This window comes from Anas platyrhynchos, chromosome 14 (assembly GCF_047663525.1).
Source record: "Anas platyrhynchos isolate ZD024472 breed Pekin duck chromosome 14, IASCAAS_PekinDuck_T2T, whole genome shotgun sequence".
Lineage (NCBI taxonomy): Eukaryota > Metazoa > Chordata > Aves > Anseriformes > Anatidae > Anas > Anas platyrhynchos.
The window spans coordinates 10,627,682-10,653,656 of record NC_092600.1 but is presented as its reverse complement, the minus strand read 5'-3'; the positions used below and the strand labels follow the sequence as shown (position 1 = coordinate 10,653,656).

Here is a 25,975-nt window from a genome sequence, read left to right as displayed (position 1 = left end):
CTTTTCAGTCTCCTTCTCCTACTCCTCAGATTTCTTTCTGAAGCTCCCTGTTCAGGGGTGTCTGTGTCCATTCGGTTCTTTTCCCTCCGCTGAAACTGCAGAAAAGCTCTGCAGTTATTCCTGCTGGAAGTCTCGGGGCTTTGACCAATTCTTGTCTATGTGTCACCAAGCTGCCTTGCAGTGAGAGTGATTTAATTACTATTATGCGCCAGTATCTTGTAAACTTGTTTCTTTTGGAAGCCTTTCCCAATCCCCAAGAACATTATTTCCATGCCTTTATTTCTCTTGGATGGGATCTCACATTGCAACTGCTCTGGGTTAATGCTTGCAGAAGTCGGAGCTGCTGGCGTGGCTGGGAGCACTCCCCATTGATCCCCTTCCAGTAACTCCCAGTGACTCGGTGTCCTGCGGGCTGGGGCTGAGCTCTGCCCTCGCTTCAGCCCGCTTGTGTTAGCATCCCCTTCATTTCTCTTTCTGCAATCAAGTAGAGCACAATCGCAGAGGTAAAGGGTGACGTCCGTCCGTCTAAAAAAATTACAAATTATTCCTAACAAAAAGATTCAGACCCGTAAAGGAACGGGCACATTCTGACCTCCCTGCTTCTGCTGCTGCTCAGAGCTGCTCTCCTCCAACACTCGAAGCCTGCTGTTCTGGACGTGACAAGTTTTTCATCTGGGCATGACAGAAGGTGCTGAGCTGGAAAGGCACAGACCAGGGGCATGTATCTGCCCTGGCAGGACCAGAGTTCAAGGCAGAACTGCCTTTTTCATCTTTTTTTTTTTTTTTTTTTTTTTTTCATCTTTCAAATGCATCTAGTGGTGAGATGATAAATAATCAAAGGAAAACCCAAGCTTATCTTGAGACTTGGAATCGTGCTCTCCAGGAAGTGCAGCAGGGCCATGCTTCTTTATTCTTAGCTTGGAGAATTTCCCTGGCTGTGGGATAATGAACATTTCCCTCAAATGGGGTTTGACAAACTGCAGAGGGACCTTCAGGGGACACCCAATTCACACCTCCCTGAGTTTCTTGTGTCTGCAGCACCGGCCAGGACCTCCCCTTTCTGTGGGGGCTTTCAGGGGCTTCCTGTAGGCTTCCACGTGCTCTCTGCTGTGCTCTCTTGCTGGCCTTTGTGCCCGAGGATCTGTCTGAAAGCAGTTCTTCCACTCAGGGCAGAACTTCAGCTGAGTTCTTCTTTTGAGCTGACACACAATGCCCACTCTCGCTTCAGGCAGCGAGGCTTTGGTCGGCTGGTGGGACTGTCCTGCTCTGGTCCCAGGGCCACCCGTGATACCCTGACAGCAAAACCTTGGGTGATGCAAAAATGTGGGTGATGCAAAACCTGAGGTTTACCCACCAAACCTCCGCTTTTCCTTCTGTTTTCTGCCGAGGAGCCCGGCTTCCCAAAACAGCTGATGGTGCATGAACGCGATTTGAGAGTGAGTGAGACCCCTGATCAAGTAAATGGGGAATTTTTTGCCCCAAATGACCGCTGGCTCTCGGGAGAGCTGTGCTCTGGCACGACTGACCCCATTTCAGCCCTTTGCTGGAGAGCCCCGTGATGTCCTCAGCAGACCCGCGGTGACAGCGGTGCCAAACGGCAAAATACCCTTGGGGACAGAGGTCGCTGTCAGTCTGAAAAAAGTGTTTTTATGGCAAGAAAATTAAAAAGAAAAGAAAAATCTCATGTCACAAATGATGCCTTGGGGTCACCCTTGTTATAAATCACTTCTTCACGTGTTCGCTGTCCCCTTTGCAGAGGGGAGCTGGGCTTTGCCATCGCCGTCTCGTCGCTGCTGCCGAGGACGTGCAGGGACTGGGACCCCGGCGGCTGCAGCCCCCCCCCCAAAAGCCGTACCCTCGCTGGCGCACGTCGGCAGTGGCGGCCGGGGGGGGAGGGTGAGAGCTGGGTTAAATCACGGCGAAGTAAGGCGTGCTGTTGCCTCAGCAACCCCCTCCCCAACAGCCGGAGCGCGGGGGCTGCCGGACCCCTGGGGCTCTCTGAGACTGAAAGTGATGGGCAGCGGGGAGCCCCTGCTGTGGTGTAGGTTTTGGGGAGGCTGATGTAAATCTGTGCAAGACAGAGTGGTATCGTGGATGTCCTGATACCATCCTGATACTCCCCAAAGAAACGATGTTATAGTCCTGTTTAAAAAAGGGGAAAGAAATGTGTCCCTATAAAAGCTGCAGCCAGAGCCCCTTGGCACCTTCATGCATCGCTGGGGGAAGGCAGTGGGGTATTTTGGGGAGCCAGGAACCCTCAGGTGTTGCTCCTGGTGCCGGAAGCTGCCCAATCCCCATTCTCCATGCTGTTTCGGAAAGAGGGGATTTTTACATCTGGAGCTGAAATTGCACAGCTTGACCCTGGGGGGGGGGAAGATGGGCAGCAGCTCAGGTGTGCGCTGGGTGCAGGTGAGCTCACTTTGCACGGCTGAGCCCCTGCAGCTGGGGCTGAGCTAGGTGGGGAGCACAGTGTGTGCGTGCCAGAGCTTGGGGTGAGCGGAGTGGCTGTCCCTCCAGAGCAAGGTAAGGTTGAACAAGGCTTTTTCAGGATTTTCTTGCATGGTTTTGTGTTTGTGGTGTGGTTTCTGTTGGTTGAGGAGGCCAAAAAATGGAAGGCAAGGAGCTCGGACCAGTGCTGGAGGAGAAAGGATGGTTTCTGGAGAAGGCTGGCATGGTCGTGGCAAGCCTTGGTTTGCTGCGTTGTGGTGGTAGAAGTTGGAGATAACTTAGTTGGAAGAGTAAGTCACAACAGGAGGAGCTGGTGGAGGTGAATATTGTGAATATTGGTACGTGAGGATCTGGAAGGGGTGACTGAAGTACTCCCTACAGGGAGTGCTGTGGAGAAGTTTGAAAGCTGGTTTTCTTTTTTTTTTTTTTTTTTTTTTTTTTTTTTTTTTTTCCTATAGAAGTGCTGCCCCCTTGTAGAAAATGTGAGATCTTCAGCTTGTTCTCTGAAGCAGGATTATTTTCTCTCTCTTCTGCAGAGTTGCAATGAAACATGAAACTTGGGGATGTCGTGGCTTTCTGCTTCTGTTACAAATCCCTTCCGAAGTCGATGCGTTTATTGTGTGAAGTTGTTCGCAATTCCTAAAGGCCCCAACTCTGCAAAGCAAACTGCAGCCCTATACCCCTATATGAATTCATTGTAGGACCAGGACCTGAGCTGGTTTGGGGATTCCTTTTATTTTACTCTTTTTCCAAGCAATCAGAAACACAAAGTGCTGATTTCCCTGTGTGGGGGTCAGCCAGGTGCAGGGGGCTATAGGAGGTTCCCCCGTTACCCAGCACAGGTGGGGTGGCTGTGTTGTGTTCTGCCTTGCCGGGCTCTACCTGATGCTGGAGGCAATTTTCTGTGGGGCCGGCTCCCAGCCCGTTGTGCTTCTCCTCGCCTCCTGACAGCGTCTAGACGAGGGCAGATAGCGCTGCGGGTACTGCCCAGTCATGTTTCGGAGGCTGACTTGGCACCGACGTGGGCTAGGCATTAGAATTCCAAAAATGCAAGAACCGAAGTTTTGATTCCGATATAATCTCACGGCTCCAACATCTGGGGCCGCGGGCACTAGCACAACTGCTTTAACCTCGCCGTGTTCGTGCCAGACCAGATCGGTGACTGGGGAAGGTCAGAATTTAGGGTTTCACAACCTAAATCTGCCTTTTTTGTCCCTGAGCATTTAGGCTCTTCGCTTTCCTCCCCACGCTCTCCATAATCCTGATTGACGTGTGGTTCCCTCTGTTAAACCTCTTGAGAAACTGAAGTATTTGCTGTGTGATTTGCATTAGACAAGTATAGTCAGAGCTCGGGGAACAGCTTTGTGAGAACTTCCTCCGCACCTTGCTGAATTGATTCACTCACGAGTCAGCGAAGGCTTTGAGTCCTGCATCTGCTCTGGGTTTGCAAGGAGACAGCCAGACTGAAAAATGAAGCAATGGTTTATCTCCCTCTTATGGCCAGACTCAGAATGGCTGCACTGCACGCAGCTTTTTGGTAAGGAGCAGGGAGTCTCTGAAACCTGCAAGCTTTGGTGGTTGAGGTGTGGGGTTCACAAGGAATTAAGCTGCTCTCTCTCTAAGGAAGCTCATAAATTATGCTTTTCAATACAATGTAAAAAAGAAGTTGAACTGTGAAACAGTCAAACTGCTCCGGTTTCTTGTGGGTTTAAATCTGCAATTGGGGAAATTGGTATCTAGTTTAGCAAAAAGCTGGGGAATGGGATCCTCTTTGGCTGTGACTGTGCCCCATGTACTGTTAGAGAACTGGGCTGGTACTCACTGAGCTCTGCAATCATGGCACATGGTGGCACAGGAGCAGCATGGTCACAGTGAGTGCTGCTCTTGTGTTTCCTACTAACATGGTGAAAAGAGAATAAAATACTCTGTTAAATGTTCCCAATGTGATTTCTTGCCCTCCTGGCACCCCTTCTTTCAGCTGAGATCAAAATAGTATATTGAAAACCTCTCTTCCAGGTGTGCTGGCTGTGTCCTGTTAAAAGCAGTGATGCTTGCCCTAAATGCAGAGAGGTGGAGCCAGGTGTGGTTGGGTTTGAGACACCTGAGCTATATTGAGATCAGTGTGGGTCCAGAATACTTTGGCAAGGAGCATCACATCATCACCAGCATCACTAACTGATGGTGTGGGATGTGTCTTTAACTGCTCATGTTAAATTAATGTTGTAGTACAGGGCCTGAACCAAATGAGCCTGCTTGAATTGAAGGCTGAGGGCAGGAGATCAGGAGCAGCCGTGCTATCAAGATTTCTGAAGTTGCTGCTTGTCCCTTCAGATGTGTTGACTGATACTGTGCAGGCCCCTCACATCTTGTAGCAGTGCTTCAGATGCTCAAGAGCCCACTTTGCACTTGCTAAAGGACTAGAAGTGCATGTGCCCCAAAAAATTGGGCTCAGGTGACACAGTGGTCCTGATGAGGTGGTCAGGAGCTGCAGCTCGCTCTGTTGGTAATTGCTTCAGGTTAAATTGAAAGAAGCTTCCAGGAGGCTTGGTGCTGGCACTTTAAAATCAGTTCTCAAACTATTGTTTGGATCAGCTGCTGAGCTCAGCTATTGAAATGCACACCCTAAGGAGCTGCAGCGCTGCCCGTTGCTGTCAGTAGCGAGGTCTGGTTTGAGCAGAGGCATGTCTGCACAGTGCCTGAGCAGAACGATGGGGAGGGCTGTAGAAAAAGGTTGCACGGAGACTGCCTGTGCTCTAGGGAACAACTGGACTTATATGAGGATAGCTTAGATTATGCACCTTTTATTGCAGTGGAGCTGTTTGATGAAGTGTTAATTAACAAATACGATGTTTATGGTTTGTTTTGTGAAGGAAGATGAATGTCCAAAGGAAAGTTTCCCCTTGAACCAGCGATCATCCCCCCCCATTCCTGGCATGTGAGACTGCACCACTTACTGACATGGCGTTGTCTCTGCTGCTGCCTGAAGGCAACTGCTCAGATGCCAGTATGTGACCAGCTGGGATTCAGACCCCCCCCCCCCTTTCCTAGGTTACTGTAAATGACAAGTTAGCAATTTATAATCCTCCTTTCTTTTAGGAGAGAAAGGGCACAGGGCCAAATTAACCCTTAGCCTTCCCACTTCACTCCAGTGCAGCGTGTCTGGAGCGAGGCTCACCTGCTCTGCATGCTGCCGTGGTCATCTGTTGCTACTGAGACCTCCTCCTACCAGCTGTACTGCTGTACAGGGTGGCCTGATGCCATTGTAGTCTTCTGAAAGATTAAAAACCTGAGCTATTTTCCTGCGGAAAAGCCAAAGGTTGATTGCTTCCCCCTTTTTTCCCCCTCCTACAATCAAAAAGCAAATGCCCTTTCACTGCTCATCCTTCTACTGCTGCAATGAGAGCAAGTCCATGGGCAAGGTCTGTACTTTGGCAGTTGGTGCGCATCTCAGGAACCATCAGCCAAAGTGCTGATCTTCCTGGCAGGAAGGAACACAGTCTGGTGCATCCAGAAGGCTTAAATTTTGAAAGGTTGGTTGATATCTTACCTACCTTAAAAAAAAAGGGTTAAAAAAGTGTGTTTAAACATTCCTCATATGATACAACTTTCCTAAACACTGTGGAAAGATGACTGTGTACAGGAATATTTTGGCTGTATAGAAAGAAGGTATTTGTAATTGCTGCTTTTTAGTTCACTCTTACTCATGGAATAGTTGTCACAGAACAGCTACACAGTGAGCATCTTAAGGAGCACCCATTATTTCTAGAACATTTGCATGAGAGGTTGCAAAAAATCATAACGTACCTATTAATCACTTAGAGCAAGAATCAGTTTTACTTCGAGAATGTGCTACAAATGCATTATTCATCACCTAATTGCAAGTGCTGAACTGTAGTTATGTTTTGTCTTGACTAAAACATGCTTTCCCTTCTTCTACTGCTCCCACCCATTTTAAGATCAGGATTTTTTTTTTTTAAACTTTGCTGTATTTAAATTGCATGGGATATATGGTAAATCCTTTAACAGCCAAGCCTTCTAAGCTACTTGGCTGCCCCTGATAAGCACAGGGGTGATAACTGTACAGTCATGCAATCCTTCTAGACAGGTTTGTGGTTTTCCCCCCACCTTTATAGGGCTTTCATACCTGGGTTCACTGATTCATAGTACATTCTGTCTGCTTCTAATTTTGAAGTCATAATTAGACACGAAATGGCATAATTAAAACCCTTAGTCTGGCCTGCGAGATGGGGATCTCAAGGTGATTCCATGATACGTCAGCTCTAACACATAACCCTTAAAACTTGTAGTTTATCACAGCTTACTGAAGTGTGTACTTATCTTTTGTTCTATTTTTTTTTTTTGTATATTGAGCCTGAAGTGCAGCATCCAATTCCTTCCCTGCTCTAGGATTTATTAAGCTATGTACCTCAACCACCTTCCTACATAACATAGGGATTCATACACTGTGTTCCTCAGTGACAGAGGCAGCCACTAGCTTCTTAGACTACTGGCTGAAAGGAAAAAAAAAAAAAAACAAAACAAAAAAACAGGTCTAGACCATTGCCAGAGGTGCCTTGTTTTCACAAGGCTGAGCATGCCTACACCATCACTACTATCAGACTGAACTTACTCAGGACTTACACCTTGTAACTAATAGGGTGTCCACATAAGGTCATTTCAGTTACTGGATACTTGACTTTTCATAAGGAGAAGAATCCTAATGTGCATTTTACTTCATGATGACATCCACTATCAACACGGTGTTGTCAGAGCTGGATTCATTTATGAACTGTGTAGGGCTGCACTTCCTTAGGGTTCCAGCAATCAGGACTTGTGGATTTCATCCATTTTTTCCTTAAGAAAAAGCTCTCGAAAGCTGGAATTCTTTTTGAAGTTTTTTATTGCAAAAGGTATAGACATTTGCTGGCAGAATACTTGATCACATTATCTATTTGACTGTCATCCAGAGGACACTGCATGCACTCAAGCTGAAAGCACAGGGCAGTTTCCACTAGGCACCTGAGAAATTTCACGGGAAAGAAAAGTCTTTCAAGTTGAAAGAGACAAGTTTCAAACTGACCACCTGCTCTGGTGCCCTTTGTTTCCCAGAGTTACCTGGGAAATAAGAATTAAATCAGCTATAGTCATAGCTAACTGTAAACATTCTCCTGCAATGAAACAGAAATTATTGGGATAATTGATCCTGAAGTGTTTTTTCCAGTTTTAAACAGGAAATGTGTCTTTCTAGAGCAAACAGTGCAATGAGTTACACCTGACCTAGCACCTACTGCTTGCTACTGTATTACACAGCAGAGGTGTATGATGCTTCTTCACATTGGGCCTATAACAAAAAAATCTAACAACTCCTATGTGGCCTCCAAGAGGCAACCCCAATCCCCCAAACATCTTTTTTCTCTGCTCCCAAGTCTAATATCATCTCAACCCCCTTCCCTATTCCTTCCAAATAAGATCTAATTTCCTTTTTTATCCTGCCCCCCTGCCTGAAGGCATGACTAATAAGAATACATGCTTCTCCCTGTATTGCTGTTAACAGCAAAATTATCTTCATGATTTGGCTGTCCCTCCACACGCAGAACTCCAGGTCCATCTGAATTTCAATGCCTTCTGACAGGTCTGATAAAGGTGGATCATCTCTGGCAGATCCTATAACAAATGCAACAAGCAATCCACTGCCAGTCTAGCAGGATGTGTATTTTGCAAGTGCAGCTGCTTAATACCAGGAACTCACTGCAAGAAAGAAAAAGAGTTTAGGGGATGGTACCTTCAAGAGTAAATGCATTTGAAGAGAGAATGTATAAAACTAATTAACAGTAGCACCGAGCTGCAGGTCATAGTGGACTTTTAACGACTTGAACCAGACAAATGCAGAGATGTTTCAAGGCACTATGGCTGCAAGTCACAGATAACTCAGTAACTCGGGATGATATTACAGGCACTTTCATTTCTATCATAAAGTTAAAAATCCATGCTCGTTGCTGTAATCATTCCAAGCAGAACAGCAGCCACTGTGGGTTACTTACTGCTGTCTTAACTTTTTCCCCAATCTACAGTTGATTTATCTTCTTCCAGAAAGCACTGGTAATTAGAACAATTCACAACTAAAAACCATACTGCGTGAAAGAAGTTGGTTCACCAGCAAAGCTGCAGATTGAAGTTTCCCATCAGGATAGTGGTTCCTCAGTAATGTGCACACAGGCCTCGATATTCAAACCGACGCTATGATACAGGGCCTTAGCAGAGATGCACAGTCATTTGTGTTAAGACAGAGCAGCAATTATAGCCCCCTGAGGCCCCTTTAGTTATTTTAATCACAAAAGCCAGAATGCACTTGTTTGCAACAAAGGCACCCTCAGTCCTTTCAGCTGGAAAGATACAGGTTGCTCTATTTACACAACTCAATTGGAAATGGAGTTATTCACTCCCAGATCCCTTAACCTCACTGAATATTTCAGTCACTAGCAAATCAACACTCCAGGGTAAGTTCTAAAGAAGAGCTATCTAAAAATTTCAGTGCTGAGGCACAATAACTTGTCACCACTCCACTTCCAGATGTATTTCAGTAAAAGATATATTTTTAATCCATTTGGAAGTGTTCTGAAAGCTGTCCAGCCAATTCCATGTCGATCGCTGCTCGATATGCTTTTACAGGAATAAAAGGCCTTTTGGCCCGATCCAAAACCAGCACTGGCAGAGTCCACAGTGTTCCTTGATAGCTGTTTTACATCATACCTATGTCTTCAGTCCTAATATATTTTTAGCAGACGTTTAAGTGGAAGCAGCTCAGATGACTGTCTGACACAGACAACGTGCTCATGATCAAAGTGTCCTCCCTGTTCAGCCAGGAAGAATACAGTGCCTTCTCTATCTTAGGTTACACAAACTACAGAGATGAGCTACGTGAAAGCTCTAAGTAGTAAGTGCAGAAATACAAGACCTTTAGGAGGCATCCTGAGATGGAGCAGGAGGATCCTTATTCTCGGGCTCCGGAGGAGGAGCTGGCACGCTTTCCTCTTTCTTTTGTGCAGCCAAAAATTCATGAATCGCCCTCTCTATCTGGGGCCTGAAGATGTGGTTTAGTTTTGGATCCACCACCTGAGAAATAATTCTGTCCACTCCAGCTTCCAGCATTCCTGACCTTGAACAAAGACAAAGGAGTCATTCAGTTCCTCTGAAAAACTTCTCCCCACTCTCCTCCAGTAATTCTCCAGAGCCCTCCTGTCAACTGCAATTAGCATTAACATGGTGAGAACTGCAGCCCACTCAGTAGATCCTTAACAGGGAGTTGTTTCAACCACCTATTTTCCCCCCTCACCCCTTCTCACTTCTCCCCACAGAATTAACAACTGACATCTGGTCTCTCAGGTACTTAAATGACACCTTGGACAGGAGCCACTTTAATAGGGCTCATGTGGAAATGAGGTCAACATGAAAGCAAACAAACACATTTTGGCACAAACAAGGGAAACAAGCTATTCTGAGGAAGGCAGGTGAGAGCAGTCTTTTTTTTGGCTGTCTTGAGGGAGAAGAGGCCTTCCCCCAATAACATTACTGTCACTCACTTCTTATAACTGTTAGTCTAGACAGCTGTGTATTAATTAAGGAAACAAGAACACGTAGCACACGGCAAAGTTTCTGGAACCAAGCAGCAGTAACTGAAGTGACTTATTGCTTCGAGGGCCGCGTCAGACTCTTGGATTGTGGGGCACAGGCAGTCTGGGCTTAAGTCATGTCTGTGAGGGACAGGAAACGCCGACAGTGCCCGCTGCTTGGAAAAGCAGCCACAAGACTTAACAAGGCTGCGGATGCTGGTGGGTGACTGGGTGCAGGGTCACCACACATCACATCACCTCCCACTAACAGCACGTGTGTATCTGCATCCAGCAAAGGACAGCTACCCAGACATGCCTTGACAGCCTTCTGTGCTCGGTCTTGCACCCACAGGAGTGACAGGGACTCTCCAAACTCCCTTTTATTTTTTTATACTAGTAGCCTAGCTAAAGCGAGCACTGTATGTTCTGCTAACTACGGGTTCTTTGGTGTAATATTCTTCTATTGCCATTTCCCTCGTGGCTGATTATCATGAAATAAGAGGATGTGTGAAGTGATAGGCATGTCTCAAGGACTTTAAGTAAAGGTATAAAGTTCTGTACTTTCAGTGGATACCCTCTTCTGTAATTACAGATTAAAAACTGAAACTAGCATTAGGTACTAATGATCTGCAGTTTCCATCAAGTGAAATACTGCTTCTGCGTGCAAGACATTCTAGTAACTCTTCTTGGAAGAATAAATGCCATTCTCAAGTTCACTACTGCCCCCTCCCCACAACACTGCTTATATCAGTGACTTTTAGTCAAACCAGTTAAGGCTCCTACTTCAGGCAATGATGAGTTAGCAGCAGGAGGTGCTAAACCTAGATCTCTAAGCAGTGAAGGTAATCTGGCTTTCCTGCTGTGCTGGAAGTACATCTTAAATAGCTGTTAAAAAGCTACGCTCTGCTGCGTGAAATCGGGCTAGCCGCGTTTCATTACTGCCTGCTAGTGGTTGGAGCCTACTTAAACAAGCTTTGGAATCTTTAGGTTTTTCTTTAAGTGCCACGGGCTCTCCTCCTTTCAGAAAAGGAAGATCAAGGTTATTCAACTCAGCATATCAGGTACAGTTTTGCTAAGTGGGCAGTACTGGGTTTTTGCAGCAATAACTTGGCTAGCTAGCAAATGTGAGTACCTCACCATGCTCCTCAACTCATGAAAACTACAAATTGCAGGTAAAGCAGCAACATAAGCCTTTCCATGAGAGTTAAGACTGCATCCACTACTACAGTAAAACTCAAGAGACCGCAACAGAAGGTGCTGTGAGAAACTTAATGCTGCAAATTCTTATTTGACTCAGGTAGCGAGATGGTTATACGTTACTTATCAAATCACGTTACCACTGGTTTGCAGACCGGTGCTTACTTACTGAATCACACTCTGTCTGAGCCCATTTCGTAACTGGTTTTTGTTCATTGTTGGATTCCATTCCTGTTTGTCCAGGTGGGTCGATACAAAGTTGTCCACCTTCTGCCTCAAGTTTTGATAGGCTGGCTAAACAACAACAAAAGAAAATCCAGTTAAAGTGCTAAAAGATCCCCAACCCGCTGCCAGAACCCTGCATAGTACTTCTTTTGTTGTGTACATTCCTGTTTCGTTGTCTGTATTCAGACTTTCTGAACAAAGGTAAGCTTGTTTTACTTAACAACACAACTGGTAACTGCACCGAGCAGCCTGTCAGCATGCTGTTACAATAACAGAAATAACTGATTTGCTTAAAAATTGTTGTCTGCTCCTAACTTTACTTAGTGAAATACAAACCATCTGCATAGACAGGAGTTGTTCATACAGGATTGTTCTTGTCTGGAAACCGTCTATCACGGAATTCCTAGGAAACCCAGTAATTAGCGAGTGTTGCTATCACCAAAGTGATTTGCTTCTGTGACACCAACATCAAAGCTAAAAATTGGAAGGGTTTTGTAGGTGGAAACTTAGATTAATTCCCGTTTACTGGAAATAAAAAAACGTACAAGAACATATGGCCACTGAGGTTACGGTCCTGTGCAAGGAGTGTGTGGCAGCACTTTGAGATCAAATGTGGTGTGAATGCGGGGTGATGCACGAAAGGGTCGGTAACAGAGGGGCAGCCACACCGAGGGCCGGGTCCCTCCGCCTGGGCAGCCCCCCCGGGGCAGCTTCAGGAGCCGGCTGCGGGCTGAGCACGGGCCTGGCGCTGAAACCGGCCCCTGAGGAACTCGAGACCGAGCCAAAGGCCCGGGGAGAGGCCCCCTCGCACCTTGGTATCCACGTCGGCCAGGCAGTCCCTGCGGAAGCCATCGAAGAGGCCGCGGCTCTTCAGCTGCTCCACGATGATGGCGATGAGCTGCGCGTCCCCGGGCGGCAGCGAGGCCGGGTCGGTGGCTCCGGGCCCTGAGGCGGAGGCCGAGCCTCCCGCTGCCCCCCCCCCTCCCGCCGCCCCTCCGCCCGCCCCGCCCGGCGCGGCCCCGCCGCCGCCGCCGCTCTCCGACATGGCCGGCGGCCGCCACCCGCTCGCCTCAGGCCGGCGCCGGCGGCGCGCGGCGTTTTGCGTCGCCCCGGCGCGTTGCATCTCGGGGAGGCGAGTCCTTCCCCTTGAGGCGCCCTTATAGGCGGCGAGGCCTGTAAGTTCAGGGGAACTACGACTCCCAGGGTGCATCGCGGAGGGACAGGGGAGGGGAGCGGGGCTGTCGCGGTGCAGCTTGGGAGTTGTAGTTCGCTGGGGGGGGCGCTGAGGTGGGCCCTGCCAGGCCCTCGGGGGGCTGTGGCAGCCCCGGGGCGGTGCTGTGCCCCCCCCCCCAAATGTAGACGTGGGGAGTAGCGGTCCCGTCCTGTCCATGCCCTGAGACCCCCGGGGGTGTCCACTCCTTCATGATTTGGGAGGGGTTTTCAGTGGGGTTGTGAGGAAGGCACTGGTGTGAACCCATTAAAAATGGTTTTCCTGGGATTGTGTTCATTGCATCACCAACAAAAGGAAGGGCGGCCCCAAACCCAGTCCTCTTAGGGCCAACCAACCCATGTTCCAGGCGCTTTTCCTCTTGTGTGGCCTCAGACGCGCTCTTAGACACTGCTCTGACTGTGCGATATCTGGGTACAAACCCCACGCATCGGTTTTGTTCCTTTCCCAGTCATGGTGCAGGGAAGGATTTAATGCAGCAGGAGGTGGCAGCCGCAGGGAGACCCTGCACGAGAGCAGTAATGCAAACACACCCCGCATGGGTGCCCTCTGTACCCTGCTGAACAAGTATGAAGGCAGCACTCTGTGCGCTGTCCTCCTCTGCCTGATTAAAATTCAGGAGCCCTGACAAGCAGCATAAGCTGTCCCCTTCCATCTGGCACCTCTGAGGAGAGAAGAGAGGAAAAAACCTGGTGGTGTTTTACAGAGCCTGAGCTATGCTCTGACAAAAGCATCCTGTGCAAATGCTGTGTCCCGTGAAGAGGCACGGGCGCTGTCCCAGATTTCTCTTTAGTTTAACTCTGCCCAGGCAAGGAGCAAATGGAGGGCTCGGGGTCTCCGTGTAACACTCCAGAGGCTTCTTCCACCAGCACACTTTTTTTTTTTTTTTTTTTTTTTTTAAATTATTTATTCATTAATTTTGAGACCAGGATCTGCTGTCAGCCTCCTCAGTCCCACACGTTGCTTCTCGGGCGCGGCTGCAGGCGGCTGCCCCGGCAGAGGGCACCCCGTCCCCTCCTCTGCCCCGTCCCGTCCTTTGCTCAGCCCCAGCTCGTCCCCTGCCCCGTCCCGTCCCCTCCTCTGTCCCCTCCTGTCCCCTCCTGTCCCCTCCGCACCCAGCCGGGGCTAGGCAGCAGCAGCAGCCCGAGGCTGCCTCCCCATGCCCGCACCCATCGCCGGGAGACATCCAGCCCGGGGTTCATGCCTTGGGGGCTCCCGCAAGCCGATGACCCTCCCAATTAACAAATGACTCTAAGACACTGTCACCTGTCACCCGTCCCAGCCGTGGCACTTGCCCGGCAGCGCTTCCTTCTTCAGCACAGCACGGACAGGGGGGGCTTGGGGTGTGCAGAAAGGGGAAACCTGGTAGGTAGGTTTCGTCATATTTTGAGGATTCGTCGTGTTTTTTACAGGTTGGCTGGCTGTGTGACCTCGCTTAAGCAGTGTTTGGGGATCTGTAGCAAAGAAAAGCCCAGCATTTCACCTCATCTGTAGGGTATTTTTGCTCATCATCATAGCCTGTTAAATCCCAGTGTGTGAGATAAAGCAGGCCAGCCCCCAGGGGGGGAGAATTCTGGACCTGGCCGTGCGTCAAACCTAGCGCAAAATTTGTCAGGTCTGTGAACTTTTCCTCTCCTGTATCCCTGCCCTCAAGGAAAGATCCAGGCGGTGTGCACAGTTCAGGTCAGTAGGAGACTCGGGAAGGGTGAAATCTTACCTGTTTTCTGCTGGTTTTGAAGACCCAGTTCTTGGGTCGGAATATGTGTGTAGGGTGTTCACAGCAAAGCTGTAAGCCTGAGGGAGGAAGTTTATTTCAGGAGAAATAACCAGAAAAAAAAAATGTTTAGAAAGCTATTTGATGAAAATCAAAGCAATGACATTTAGTCTATTTCCATATGTTACAAGCCTCCCGAAGCCCATTCCATTGCTTGACCAGGGGAGATAAAAATGCTTGATCATAGTTTAAATTGGTAAAGTCCCACCCGTCCAGAGTCACGCTTTCAATCACAGAAGCTCAGCTCTTTTTGTCACTGGGTGCCACCACCGCCTCCCTTCAGGTTTCCTCCGTTCACAGCCCCCACTCTCCACCCACCCCCTGTTGCTGTCACAGGAGCGGCAAACCAGCTCCTGTTTTCTTGGAATTTCTGATAGCACGGGGAAAAAGTTCCCCTCAGCTCCAGCTGCCTACAAAAAGTCATGGACATGAATGTTTGTGGTGAACGTTGTAAGCCCTGTTTTATACTGCACCGATGGCTTTGCATGATTGACAACATTTCTTCCTTAGACGATGCGTGTAGCTTTTTCCTATCGCATGATTTGAAGCACAAGCCCCTGCCCATGAGGATTTGGGGTGGGGGCAATCAGTGTGGCTGGCAAAGGGGAAGGCTCACTTTCCTCTCTGAGGTTTTCCAGCTCCTGTGTCAGTGTTAAACGATGCGGACTGGACGGAGGAGACACAGTAGGAAGCTTTCTCTTCCTTCTGACAACCTCCAGCCACAAAACTAGAAGCCGGTTACTGAGTCTAGCTTCTACCAGCTTTGGCCATACCAATGATCAGAGAAAGGTGGAGCTGCAGAGCCCTGCTGCAGGGCTGGGGGGTGAAGCTTGGTACGCACATTTGGGCTGCTAGTGACAGAATTACTGAACTCTCTCTGCTTCAGCTGAAAACTTGGAGAGTTTTAGCATCCGTTCTGGTTCTCTTGAAAAACTAGAGCATTGAACTGGGACCATGATTTTCCAATGCCTGTGTGCTGTAGCGTAAGGAGATAGCAAAAGAAAGTCTGTGTTAACCCCAAAGGGAGATCAGACAGACCCGAGCAGCTATGCAGGCAGTCCCTGCTCTGCATGGAATTCTGCCCCTGTAAATCCAACCACTTTATAGATAAAGATTTCCCTTCTAATAACTGTAGGAATAGCCCCATAGGAATCTTGCCATGCTATCAAAAATCATTTCGGGCTGAAGGTGCTCATCAAATTTTGTTATCCCAGCCTAGCTCACAAACGGGCACCTGATGGATGTGCATTTTCAGCCATGGAAAGCAGCATCAGTGCAAGGTTTCATCACCACCACCTTCAGTTTCCTCTGCAGGAAGGGCTTTCTGGGTTGGACACGGGGTTGCAGGAGGAAGAGGAGACTGTGAATGGGGCTCGTGTCTGTGCCAGTATCGGTGTGTCTCTGCAAAGTGCTGCTGGAGGCAGAGCTGGTACTGAGAGCCACACCTTGTGCAATGCAAAAAGCAGCTGCTCCTGAGCAGGAGCTGTGGAAGCTGCCTCCCTCCCTCCCTGCGCTGGGACCTCCAGCAGTACAGACCCAAATCTGCTTTGCTGTTCTGAGCAGGTGAGCGTTTTCCCTGGTGTGTTTGCAACCTAGATATTGCCCTGATCTGGCTGCGCACGAGAACTTTACAGTACGTTTTAGCGCAAGCTGGCTAGGAACAAAGGTGAATCTGGCAGCAGTGTCAATGAGATGGAATTTACTCTTCCCTGTTAGAAGAACGCAAGCAATGCCTGCCTGGTTTGCCTGTTTTGAAGGGTGTGCAAGTTGTGCATCGTGCAGATCTGGCTCTTTTCAGCTGGGAGAAGGGAGCTGTGCTCAGCCCCATTCCTCTGCACCATGACAGTGGTGCAGAAAGCCCTGAGGTAGGGAAAATGCATGTGTGGCAGCGTGGTCCTTTTGGTGTCCCAAGCTCCAGGTGGGCTGTTTGGTCTTTGCCTCAGGCCTTGAAGTGGTTAACGCAGCGCTCACTGCGTGGTGGCTGGGCTGGGGTCAGTGCTGCAGCGAGCTTGCTTTGGCAGCCGGAGGAAGCGCCAGAGTTTTTAGATCCTGCGGATTTACAGAACGAACAGCTTGGCTGCACAGGTGGCAAATTATTGAAAGAGTTGAGAAGTCAAAGGAATGTTCACCAGCCCATGATTCTCTCCTGAAGAATGCACACCATGCGCTCAGCTTGCCAGCCAAAGCCCCGGAAGAAAATGTGTGTTCCCTGCACATTTGCCATTCATGTTGGGCAACTACTATCCACAGAGCATATGCTCTGTGTGTGACACACTTTCTGCATCAGCCACCACTCAGACTAAGCCCCCAGCCCCACAAATGTGGGTATGGCCTGAGCTCATAGCCAGCTTAGCTCGTGGCAGTGATTCCAAGAATAATATATTTACTCCTGAGGTTCAGTGTTAAGGTGTTGCTTGCAAGATTGGGTGCTATTGCCTTATAAATATTGCTGGTGTGATGGATGACATTGCAATTCCTATATGGGTTTATTTTTATATGTAAATAAATATATGTGTTTGTGTATGTATGTGTAAAGTACCTGCAGAGGTATTGGGGTGTTAGAACAACAGGTAGAGACTTTAGGCAGACAGAGTTTGTGTATGATATGCCCATTTCCATCCAGAGCGGTGGTTTTTGCTCCTTTTCTCCCATTCTCCCTTGATCCCTTGCCCCCTTTCTCCCTCTTTTCTCCTTTTTTCCCACTGTGACCAAAACCCTTAGGAACTCCGGAGCACTGTGTCTTTTAGTACCTAAGGCCAAACCCATTTGTAAGGCTGAGCTGCCGCAGAACTTTTCAGAGTTGTGCATGCTGTGTCCTCAAGCAGGAATGTCACTGTTGTTCATTCTTAAATCATTGTTTCCATTATTATGAAAGACTAAAAGCATGTGGGAAAAATAATATAAATATTATTGCCATATATGCAGAAGTGGGTAATTTTCCACACTCGATTGTCAACTGCAACCTTGGAGTGCATCTGTGTAACAGAACACAGCGGAGTAATCGGCTTTCGGTTGAGGTTTTCACGTGTTTCGTGAGTGTTTATAGAAAAATTGTGATTAGGTTGATGAATTCAGTAACTGCCCCGTTATGCAGGGAAACAGAGGCTCTTTGGTGGCAAAAACAATTTGCTTGTGATTGCTCTGGAATGCAGAGACAGGGATGGGAATAACTCTGAGAAACCTCGGCTCTCTGTGCACACTGCTGGCCACAATCGCGTTTCTCAAAGCTCAATATTCACCTTTCCCGGAGCCCATAGGCTCGCCGGAGCAGCGTCTCACTTCCCATACCACCAATTTTACTAGTGAGGGCAGTACTGCTATAAAAAACACCGTGAGAAGCGGCGTGCATGGCATGAATTGCTGCCTATTTCCGATCTTTCCCTTTTCATATCTGTGTCAGGATAACGTGCCAGGATAGCCAGTTGTCCATTACTTATTTTTACTGCATCACCTTTCCAGAAACTCTTCCCTGCAACTCTCTGTAGCTTTGAACCCAAACAGGGTTTGACCCTTTCCTTCTCCTTGCCCTACCCTACCTCAGCCTGGGGAATGAAACCCCATATTTAGAGCTGCTCAGTGGGAGGAAAGCGTGACATGCTGTAGCATTTAGGGACCTAATGCTGCCTGACAGCTGATTGGAAATACGCTGGTGTCAGAAAGGGAGCCAGCTGTTCCCTTACCTTCTGGAGGGAGGTAAAGACTGGGCTGTCACATCCAGGAGTCGAGCAGCAATTACCCTGACGTTAGAGGATGAAAGGATGCAAACAAGTAGGCTGAAAATTAATTTCTTTTGCCCCTCTGTTTCATGCAGCCATCAGCGGTACATCTGGGCACTGAGAATCTAATTTAAAAGTGTAATTTCTATCCCAAATGATTGTGTTTGCCGTACTTTTTGCTCTCAAGTCAAGTTCAAGGGGGAGCAAACATGGAGTAGAGGTTATCGCTACCTCTGCGCTTTGCTTTAGCCTATTTCTGGGTGGATATGTGCACGTGTATTTCTTTGTACGGACTACTAACACATGCTTTATGCTCCAAGTAAGCTCCTTGTCCCTTATTTACAGCTTGCAGTTTTCTTCCCTTCTCCAAGGACCTGCAGCTCTTGACCTTTTAGCCTAGTAAATTATTTACACGTGAAACAGTGAATCAAAATGATGGGTCTCAGGAAGATGCTGCTTATTTTCAAGGAACAAAACCACATTTATTCCTGAAATCTCCTTCCTGAGGCTTTCACTGTAGGCTTGTGTGTCCTGTCCTCCTCAGCCCTCCGCGTTCTGAGAAGGAGAGGCACTCCTTTTTCACACGCCTGGTTCATTTGGAGAGGGAAATGTCTTTCTGCCTCTGATTTTCAAACATCCCCTCGACATTTGGGGATGGGGTGAGAGGACATTAGTTTGAGATCCTCCTAGAACTGAGAAACAATGAAAGAATGCAAGAAAAAAAAAAAAAAAGGTGTGCAGAAAAGCCCAGGTTGCTACAGAAATCCCAAAGTGAGGCAGATACCAGCAGGATTAGGGATGTTTAACGCTCTGAGCTAAAATCTTCTGCTCCATGGGGTTTCTGGCTGCCCGAACGCTCATTCCTTGTATGAGGAACTCTGCTGACATGCAGGCCGGTGGGTTACGATGCCCTGAACACGGTGTCTGGAGAGCACGGCCAGGTGACACGCTTTCCAATACGTTTGCTTTTGAGGCCCACCAGTAGCTGGCTGCCCAGGTGGCATGCCTCGGGGCTAATTTTAATGTTTGCCAAAGCCCCCAAGCTCCGTGTCAGTGCTTGCGGTAACTCCATGCTTTTGAAGCCTGAAATAAAAAAAAAAAAATAAAAAATTAATAAAACAGCTTCACGCTGGCTATTTTTTAAAAAACAACGTTGTTTCACATCAAGGGCCTCTAAAGGAAGGTTACTTAAGGAGGTTATTTTTAATTCACTGTAAAGTACACATAACACTACTCAGTAAAGCTCTTTCAGACTCTTTGATGAAAGGCGCTATTGTAAGTGAGACAATTGTGCACATGGTGTGATGGGGAGGTGTTTTTTTTCATAGAGCTATATTAATCAAATCGAGAAAACGGTGCTGTAGGCTTTGTAGCAAGCACCTCGCCGAAACTCACACAGTTTTATCTGCGGGATGGAGAAAACATACACTGGGGAACGTGAGCCCAAGAAACAAAGTGGTACGAAAACAGAAAGTTATTTAAATACTTTGATTTCTTACCACATAATTTTGCCTATTGAGGGAATGTGGGAAAATCAACAAGAAGTCAACATTTGAAAAGCAAAGGTTTGTTTTGGAATTATCTCTATCAGCTTTTTTATTTTATTTTATTTTTTCTCAACACTGTTTCCCTTCACATTAAAAGGCTGGGACATGCCAAGCACCTCCTTTGCAGAAACCACCCTGGTTCTGAGTCAAAAAAAAAAGGAAAATAAAGCTTTCTGACATTATAAAAGTGAACATTCCAGAATAAAGTGGCTTATTTTCTCAAGAGCGTAAGGAATTTCATAAACCATATATATTTCATGAGGAAAATGGCCAGTTTGTGGGTATTTCATGAGAAATGAAATTTCTACATCATTAAATGGCCAGAGAATAAATTGAGAAGGAAAATGTATGAGGTTTTTGAGAACTTCTAATCTTGTTTTAGTTTTAGAAATGACAACATGGTTTGATAGTTCTGCTGGAGCTGCCACTCACGGAAAGGTGAGTTACACCTGTCCTGCAGTGATATATGGCCCAAATGGTGTACCAAGGGAAAGAAAATCTTTTGTAAAGGTTTGTTTTATTAAGGTTTATTTTCATAACATGGCCACGAAAGGAAAATCAAGTTGGTAATTGTCTTCTACACATTTTATATTTGGAAGGAGAAAAAAGCTGGGCAAGATCACGAAACCCTTGGAGAGAAAAAGATCTCATATCTTCCTCCCTATGTATAACTGCATTAAAATTTGCCTTCGTCTGAGCTTTGTGCAGTGCTCAGTGCCCATCATTTGTCTAACACGGAGTAGCCAAACGCACCGCAGCTGGTATTTGAGATCCTTTTATCCATCCTTCTCCATACACACACACACAGAGACAAAAGTTAGTTTCCTTTAGGCAATGCAGAGCCCTGGGAGAGCGGCAATTTCTTTGATTGCTTATTGTAGCTGTAGCACTGGAGATAAAAGTTTAATGCATCCTTATTGTCTCAGTGCTTTTAAGTATTCAGCTGCACCGAGCAATGCATCTTCATCCACGTAACCGACTGAATGCAGTGGTTTAAGATTAACAGATTCAATGTCAGTGCCGTTACCTTTTTTTTTGTTAGTGCTCAAGGAATAATTTGCATCGGAGGTGAGCGTCGCTGTAACAGCCCTGGCAGATGGGCACTGTGCAGCTCAGGTACGAGACAATGCAGACAGCCGGGTTAGTAGAGGCAATAGCAGCAATCCCCGGTATGATATTGCTGTAACGAATGACGGGCAAAGCAGCTTGGAAAAAATGGGGCTGGCCCCTGTTCAAGTACAGCGAGCTGCTGGGCTGGGCCACAAGGGCAAGCTGAACGCCCGCTTCTGAAACAGAGGAGAGGGTCTGTGGGGCTGGATCCCCATCTCCATCATCCTCTCCTCTGTCCTAGAGAGAAGTGAAAGCTCTTTTAACCAATGCAGAAATTGCAATGCCACTCCCATTAGACAGGAACAAAAGAAGAGGGAGGCCAAGTTTTGTGCTGCCCTAATTTTAGATTGACATTTCCATATTCCTCTCGCCTTTTGTCACAGCGTTGGTTTCCCCTTGCAGCTCCCAGGAAGATGCTCGTGCTATTTCCCTGGCATTTCCTCTCCCCTCTCCTAACCACCATTCAGCTCCAGTTGGAAAAGGGAGGTCAGGAGAAAAGTGCCCTTTAGCTGACACTCGGGTAACCCAATCCCCGCCCTGTTGGTCGGCTGTGCCGAATTCCAACTCATCTGGTTGCACTGAGGGCTATTGTACCAGCCCTGCCATCAGAGCCGGGTAATTGATATGCTTGAAGGGACTTTAATGAGGAAGAAAGCTAATCAGTTAATATAAGGGGAGAAAAATAAGTCCAACAGCCTTGTAGTCCATTTTGTTCCACTGCAGCTTCCCCCAGTGCCTAGCGTGGAGCCTCATTCGGGCTGAGCGCAGCGGAGCTGAAAGATCGGCAATCCCTAGCAGCAACTACAGAGCACAACTGGGTTCAGGGCACGTGTCTTTGCCATGCTTGGTAAGGCTGGGGGTGTGCTGGTCTCCTCCAGGGAGCATTTAGGAGCTGGGGGAGCTGCTGAAGCTGGGACCTTCCTCTAAAGGGGCTGCTGAGGACCAAGGGCCCTGTGCTGGCCCAGCAGGCTCACAGCAAGCGAGGTGAGCGCTGTTGTGGGGCTGTGGGACCACAACACACACACCTGGATGTGTCCTGTTTTTTGAAGTTGATGTTACAACAGAAATTGCAGCCAGAGTAGTCCCTCTTCTCCATCAAATGGATTAAAAAGAGCAGGCTCAGCCTTCTGACACATCTCTTCTGTGGTCTCCTGAAACCTCCCCAAATCCATCCTGGTATAGCACAGTCCTCACCTTTATAGCCCTGGGAAAAAAAGTCTGAAATGGATCAGAGAGAAGGACCTAGATAACATCTCTCTCCTGGCCTTCATTTTGTTCACCCATTTACTGCTCTTCCCGTGCTTGGACACACCGAACAGATGATTTGTGTCCCCTCTCTCTAGGGGAGAGAGGTCAGAGGGTCTGAAAGGCTTCAGAAACCACTGAAGTCTGTGGGAGTCTCCTCTCTGACGTTGATGGATGCTGACACTGTACTTTGGGGAGGAAAAGATCAGGAAGAAGGGATGGGGAAGAAGAAGGAAAAAGCTGTGGAGTAGGACTAAGAAAACAAAGAGATCCATAAACAAATAGGGCTGAGCAGTATTTGTTCTGGATGAATTTTGCTTCCCACCGTGGCCTTCAGATTTGTATTCTTTGCACAGAAATCCAGTTTCTTCTACAAGTCCTGTAAACACCACCTGCTTCTGGTGCTTCAGATAATGAGATGGGCTGGAACAAGACCAGACCTTGGGCACAACCGGGGCTGAGGCCGATCAAAGAGGGGAGGCAGCAATAACTTATCAATTATTTGAGAGAAAAGTCTCATAAAAAACCTTTTTCAATATAAGTAGAGTCTTGCTGAATGTGGTGGGACTTTGGGGAGTGAGCAGTTCACACGAGATGAAACCTGTCTAGCTGTTGGTGATAAATAATGTTTAAGGACATCTTTGAGGAATTGATCTATAGCTGCTGCTGTGTCCTTGCTTGCTTCAGCCCTGTCTTGAGAGCCTGGGGATGGTGCATGGTCACGCTCTGTAGGGCACTGCATGGTCTGGTCCTGCTGTTACATGTCCTCGTACCCTTTTTCCCATCTCCAAATGCTTCATTCTCAGATGTTGTTTATCCTAGAGTCCCATCAGAGCAGGAAGGTGATGAGAAGGAGGTCTCCGTGTTTAGGAAGGAGGTATCCACACAACCAAATACCCTCAACAGTGCCTTAGATAATCTGGATTTATGCCTGCGGGCACATCTGCAGTGCTGCATCCACTTCTGGGCTCCCCAGGGCAAGACAGAGAGGTGGAGGTGCTGCAGAGACCAGCAAAGGGCCACTGACATGTTTAAGGGACTGGGGCATCTCTCAGGTGAGGAGAGGCTGAGAGCTGGGCCTGTTCAGCCTGGAGAGAAGGCTCGGGGCAATCTCATCCATGTGTACAAATTCCTGAAGTGAGGCTGCAGGGAGGATGGAGCCCGGCTCTTCTTGGTGGTGCCCAGTGACAGGACAGGACACGATGGGCACAAACAAAATGGGGGAGGTCTGAACATAAAAAAACACTTTTTTTTTGCTGTGAGGGTGATGGAGCGCTGGCACAGGCTGTCCAGAGAGGTTTTGGAGTCTCCATCCTTGGAGACATTAAAGAGCAAGCTGAATATGGTCCTGGGCAGCTGCACCGGGTGGCCTCCAGGGGTACCCTCCAGCCTCAGCCATCCTGTGGCCATGATGTGTGTTCATACAGACCTTCTTCCTTCAGGACGCCTGGTTTCACCTTCAGCCCCATGCTCTTAAGCCAAAGTGACTCGGGAAGAAGATCAGGTGCCCTGGGCTCGATGCCCGTGCCCATGGCTGTGCATCCACGTGCGCCACCCCTTGCCCACAGACACTCGGCACGCACGTGCTGCGAGCGCTCGCGTACCTCCCGGCGCCTCTCCAGGTGCTCCACACCCACGCTCCCCGTGTTGCTAGCGCTGCTGAACGCCCGTTAGCAACCAGGAGAAAATCTCCCCAAAAGGTCCTTTTAAAGGGAAAACTCGAGAAAGGGAAGGCACTCGCTCTGCTGCCGTGTGGAGGAGGTGCAACGCTGCCACTAGCGAGCGGCCGGCTGCACGGCTTGGGTTTCCCAGAGCTGCTCTGTTTGCTTTTGCACTCTGGACCTTGGCATTTTAGTGGCATCTGTGTCATTTAAATTGCAACACCCTGATGTGAATATTCATGGCAGCAGCGCTCTGCCAGTCATGCTTGCCAGGTCCTAGGTGTGTTCGTTAAATGTGTCAGAAGAACCATTATCAGGCACAGCTACAAAGGTTGACTGAGTATCTGGGACTTAACGAGAAGTGCTTTTTTTTTTTTTTTTTCCTTTTTATTATTATTATTACAAACTTGAGGTAGTTCCTTGCTGAGTGCACTTCCAGCCCGATTTCCAGCCTGTGCAGCCTGCCTGTCTGCCTGTCCACTGCTCTATTCTACCCTCCAAAAAATCTCGGCCAGATTTTAGCTAGGCTCATCAAATCACAAAGTTTCTACAAATTTTATGAAAACCGATGACTAGATAGCAGAGAAAGTCCAAAATTAGTCCCCCAGTGAGAGCAAGACAGGCAGAATTTAGCAATCAGCCACTGTTTGTAGCTCCCAGCCAGCCAATAAACCAGTTCCTAGTTGTGCCCCAGCTACAGCCTCTGCTCCCTCTTGTGCTGCCAAGCAGAGATCCTGGTGTTCGGGAGATGGAGGGGACATTGCTCTGGGGAAAAAAAAAAAAAGAAATATGTTTATGGACACAGGACCCAAAGCTGGTGGAAGCCAGGCTTCATTGCTTCTGGTACATGCGGAATAACTTGTTTTGATGTGTAGTTTAGAGACCTTAAAAAAAATCGGTAATGCGAACCAGTGCTTCCTAGCAACCCTACAAAAACAAAGCAGTCTGTGCAGCTTCGCCTTCCTGAGCCGCAGTATTGGTCTCATGGCAGGAGCAGATTTCAGTAGGAGCCTTCCAAGGGGTTCCAGCGAGCAGGGAGCAGGGGAAGGAGTGCTGGCTTGTCCCCGCGTGCTGGTGTCCAACCCCACATTCCTTGTGTAGAGGAGTTAACGGAGGGATTGGGAACAGGGAACACAGACGGGAGGCTTGGGTTGTGTTACTTAAGAAGCGAGCAGCAGCAGCCGTGTGTGTACGGGAGACAATTATGAAGCTCCTCTGTTTCCTTGCCTTGTATTTTGTCAGTGGAGCACAAACGATACAGGAACTTCATCTCATATTAAACTACTTCTTATATAATTATTGCCATGAGTGTGCCCGTGAGGTGCTCTGGTTAGGGTTCAGTACAGGTTGCTTATCTCAGTGCGGTGCTCTCAAAATCCTCCTCAAGCTGCAGCTTCTCAATGGCATTTATTAAAAGCAGATTGGTCATTTTAGCACAGTTTTGTGAGATGAAAAGAACAAGATTTGGTGTGGGATTGCACCAAAATATGCTTGCCTCCTTACTCGAGGCAAACTAGCACTTGTATCCTGTGGGATGGAGGATACACACACACTCTGCCATTTACACTGCAAACAGCCGTCGTGCTTTGAGACCTAATATCCATGTCTGTCCTCCACGTGGGTGAAGGTGCCGCCAGTTTGCCTTGAACAGAGTGGTGAGCAGTGCAGAAGTGTCACCCTGCTCCTCGCCATCCTCGCTGCTGGCTCCTGTGCGCTGCAGCAGGTGCCCCATGCCCCTTCCCAAGCAACGACCTGTCAGCTTTTGGCTCCTTCCTGGGACGGGAGAACAGTGAGTGCTACAGCAGGGGACTCCTGCGGGGAGGGCTGGCCCTTGGCACAGAGGAAAGGAGTTGCAGTGAAGTGCTGAGGCTGGATTTACCTTCACACGGCGTTTGGCTGGATCATGGTGCATGGCTGGATCTTACAGACCTCCAGCGTGAATTTCTGAGGCTGTCCCAAATTGTTGCCCTGATTCAGTGGCTCTGGGAGGTTTGCAGGAGTACAGGGTAACCTGGGCTGCTCCCTGCAGGCTGCGCTGATGGGTACACAATGCAGCTCCAGCTTACCAGGAGCCCCGGCTGCATCCCAGGGTTGGCTTACCAAACATGGCCCTTTGTCTTGTGTCTTGGAGAATACGAAACTTTCCTGGCCTTACAAGCTGTCTTAACAAGACGGTCTGTTAATATTTACTAAGTTTTGTAATGACCTCTGGGC

General features: G+C 48.1%; 1 protein-coding gene and 2 long non-coding RNA genes across 4 annotated transcripts; 1 reads left to right on the top strand and 2 right to left on the bottom strand.

Moving 5' to 3' along the window:
- The first annotated feature begins 2,387 nt into the window (after positions 1-2,387).
- On the top strand, positions 2,388-6,578 carry LOC110354323 (uncharacterized). Its single transcript, XR_005269348.2, has 3 exons — positions 2,388-2,523; positions 5,319-5,452; positions 5,545-6,578. It is a non-coding gene; the product is annotated as an uncharacterized lncRNA (long non-coding RNA).
- A 752-nt stretch (positions 6,579-7,330) lies between these two features.
- BOD1 (biorientation of chromosomes in cell division 1) lies at positions 7,331-12,557 on the bottom strand. 2 transcript variants are annotated; one of them, XM_013107954.5, is made up of 4 exons: positions 12,292-12,553; positions 11,425-11,549; positions 9,404-9,604; positions 7,331-8,196 (listed from the first exon to the last, which is right to left on the bottom strand). In XM_013107954.5, exons 1-3 carry the CDS (start codon positions 12,523-12,525, stop codon positions 9,406-9,408), a joined length of 558 nt encoding a protein of 185 aa, XP_012963408.4. In that variant the 5' UTR covers positions 12,526-12,553; the 3' UTR covers positions 7,331-8,196; positions 9,404-9,405. The 2 variants fall into 2 exon arrangements, with proteins under 2 accessions (XP_012963408.4, XP_027324325.3); XM_027468524.3 differs by lacking the exon at positions 9,404-9,604 and having other exon boundaries at positions 12,292-12,557.
- Positions 12,558-18,655: 6,098 nt separating this feature from the next.
- On the bottom strand, positions 18,656-25,529 carry LOC119718345 (uncharacterized). The gene is made up of 2 exons (XR_005269346.2): positions 21,881-25,529; positions 18,656-19,281 (listed from the first exon to the last, which is right to left on the bottom strand). It is a non-coding gene; the product is annotated as an uncharacterized lncRNA (long non-coding RNA).
- Positions 25,530-25,975: the final 446 nt, after the last annotated feature.

Coding starts and splice junctions, on each gene's coding strand:
- BOD1 (XM_013107954.5), bottom strand. CDS start 12,525: ATGTCGGAGAGCGGCGGCGGCGGCGGGGCCGCGCCGGGCGGGGCGGGC. Junction 11,550..12,291: donor TGGCCGACGTGGATACCAAG/GTGCGAGGGGGC, acceptor GTTGTTGTTTAG/CCAGCCTATCAAAACTTGAG. Junction 9,605..11,424: donor CTCAGACAGAGTGTGATTCA/GTAAGTAAGCAC, acceptor TCTTTGTTCAAG/GTCAGGAATGCTGGAAGCTG.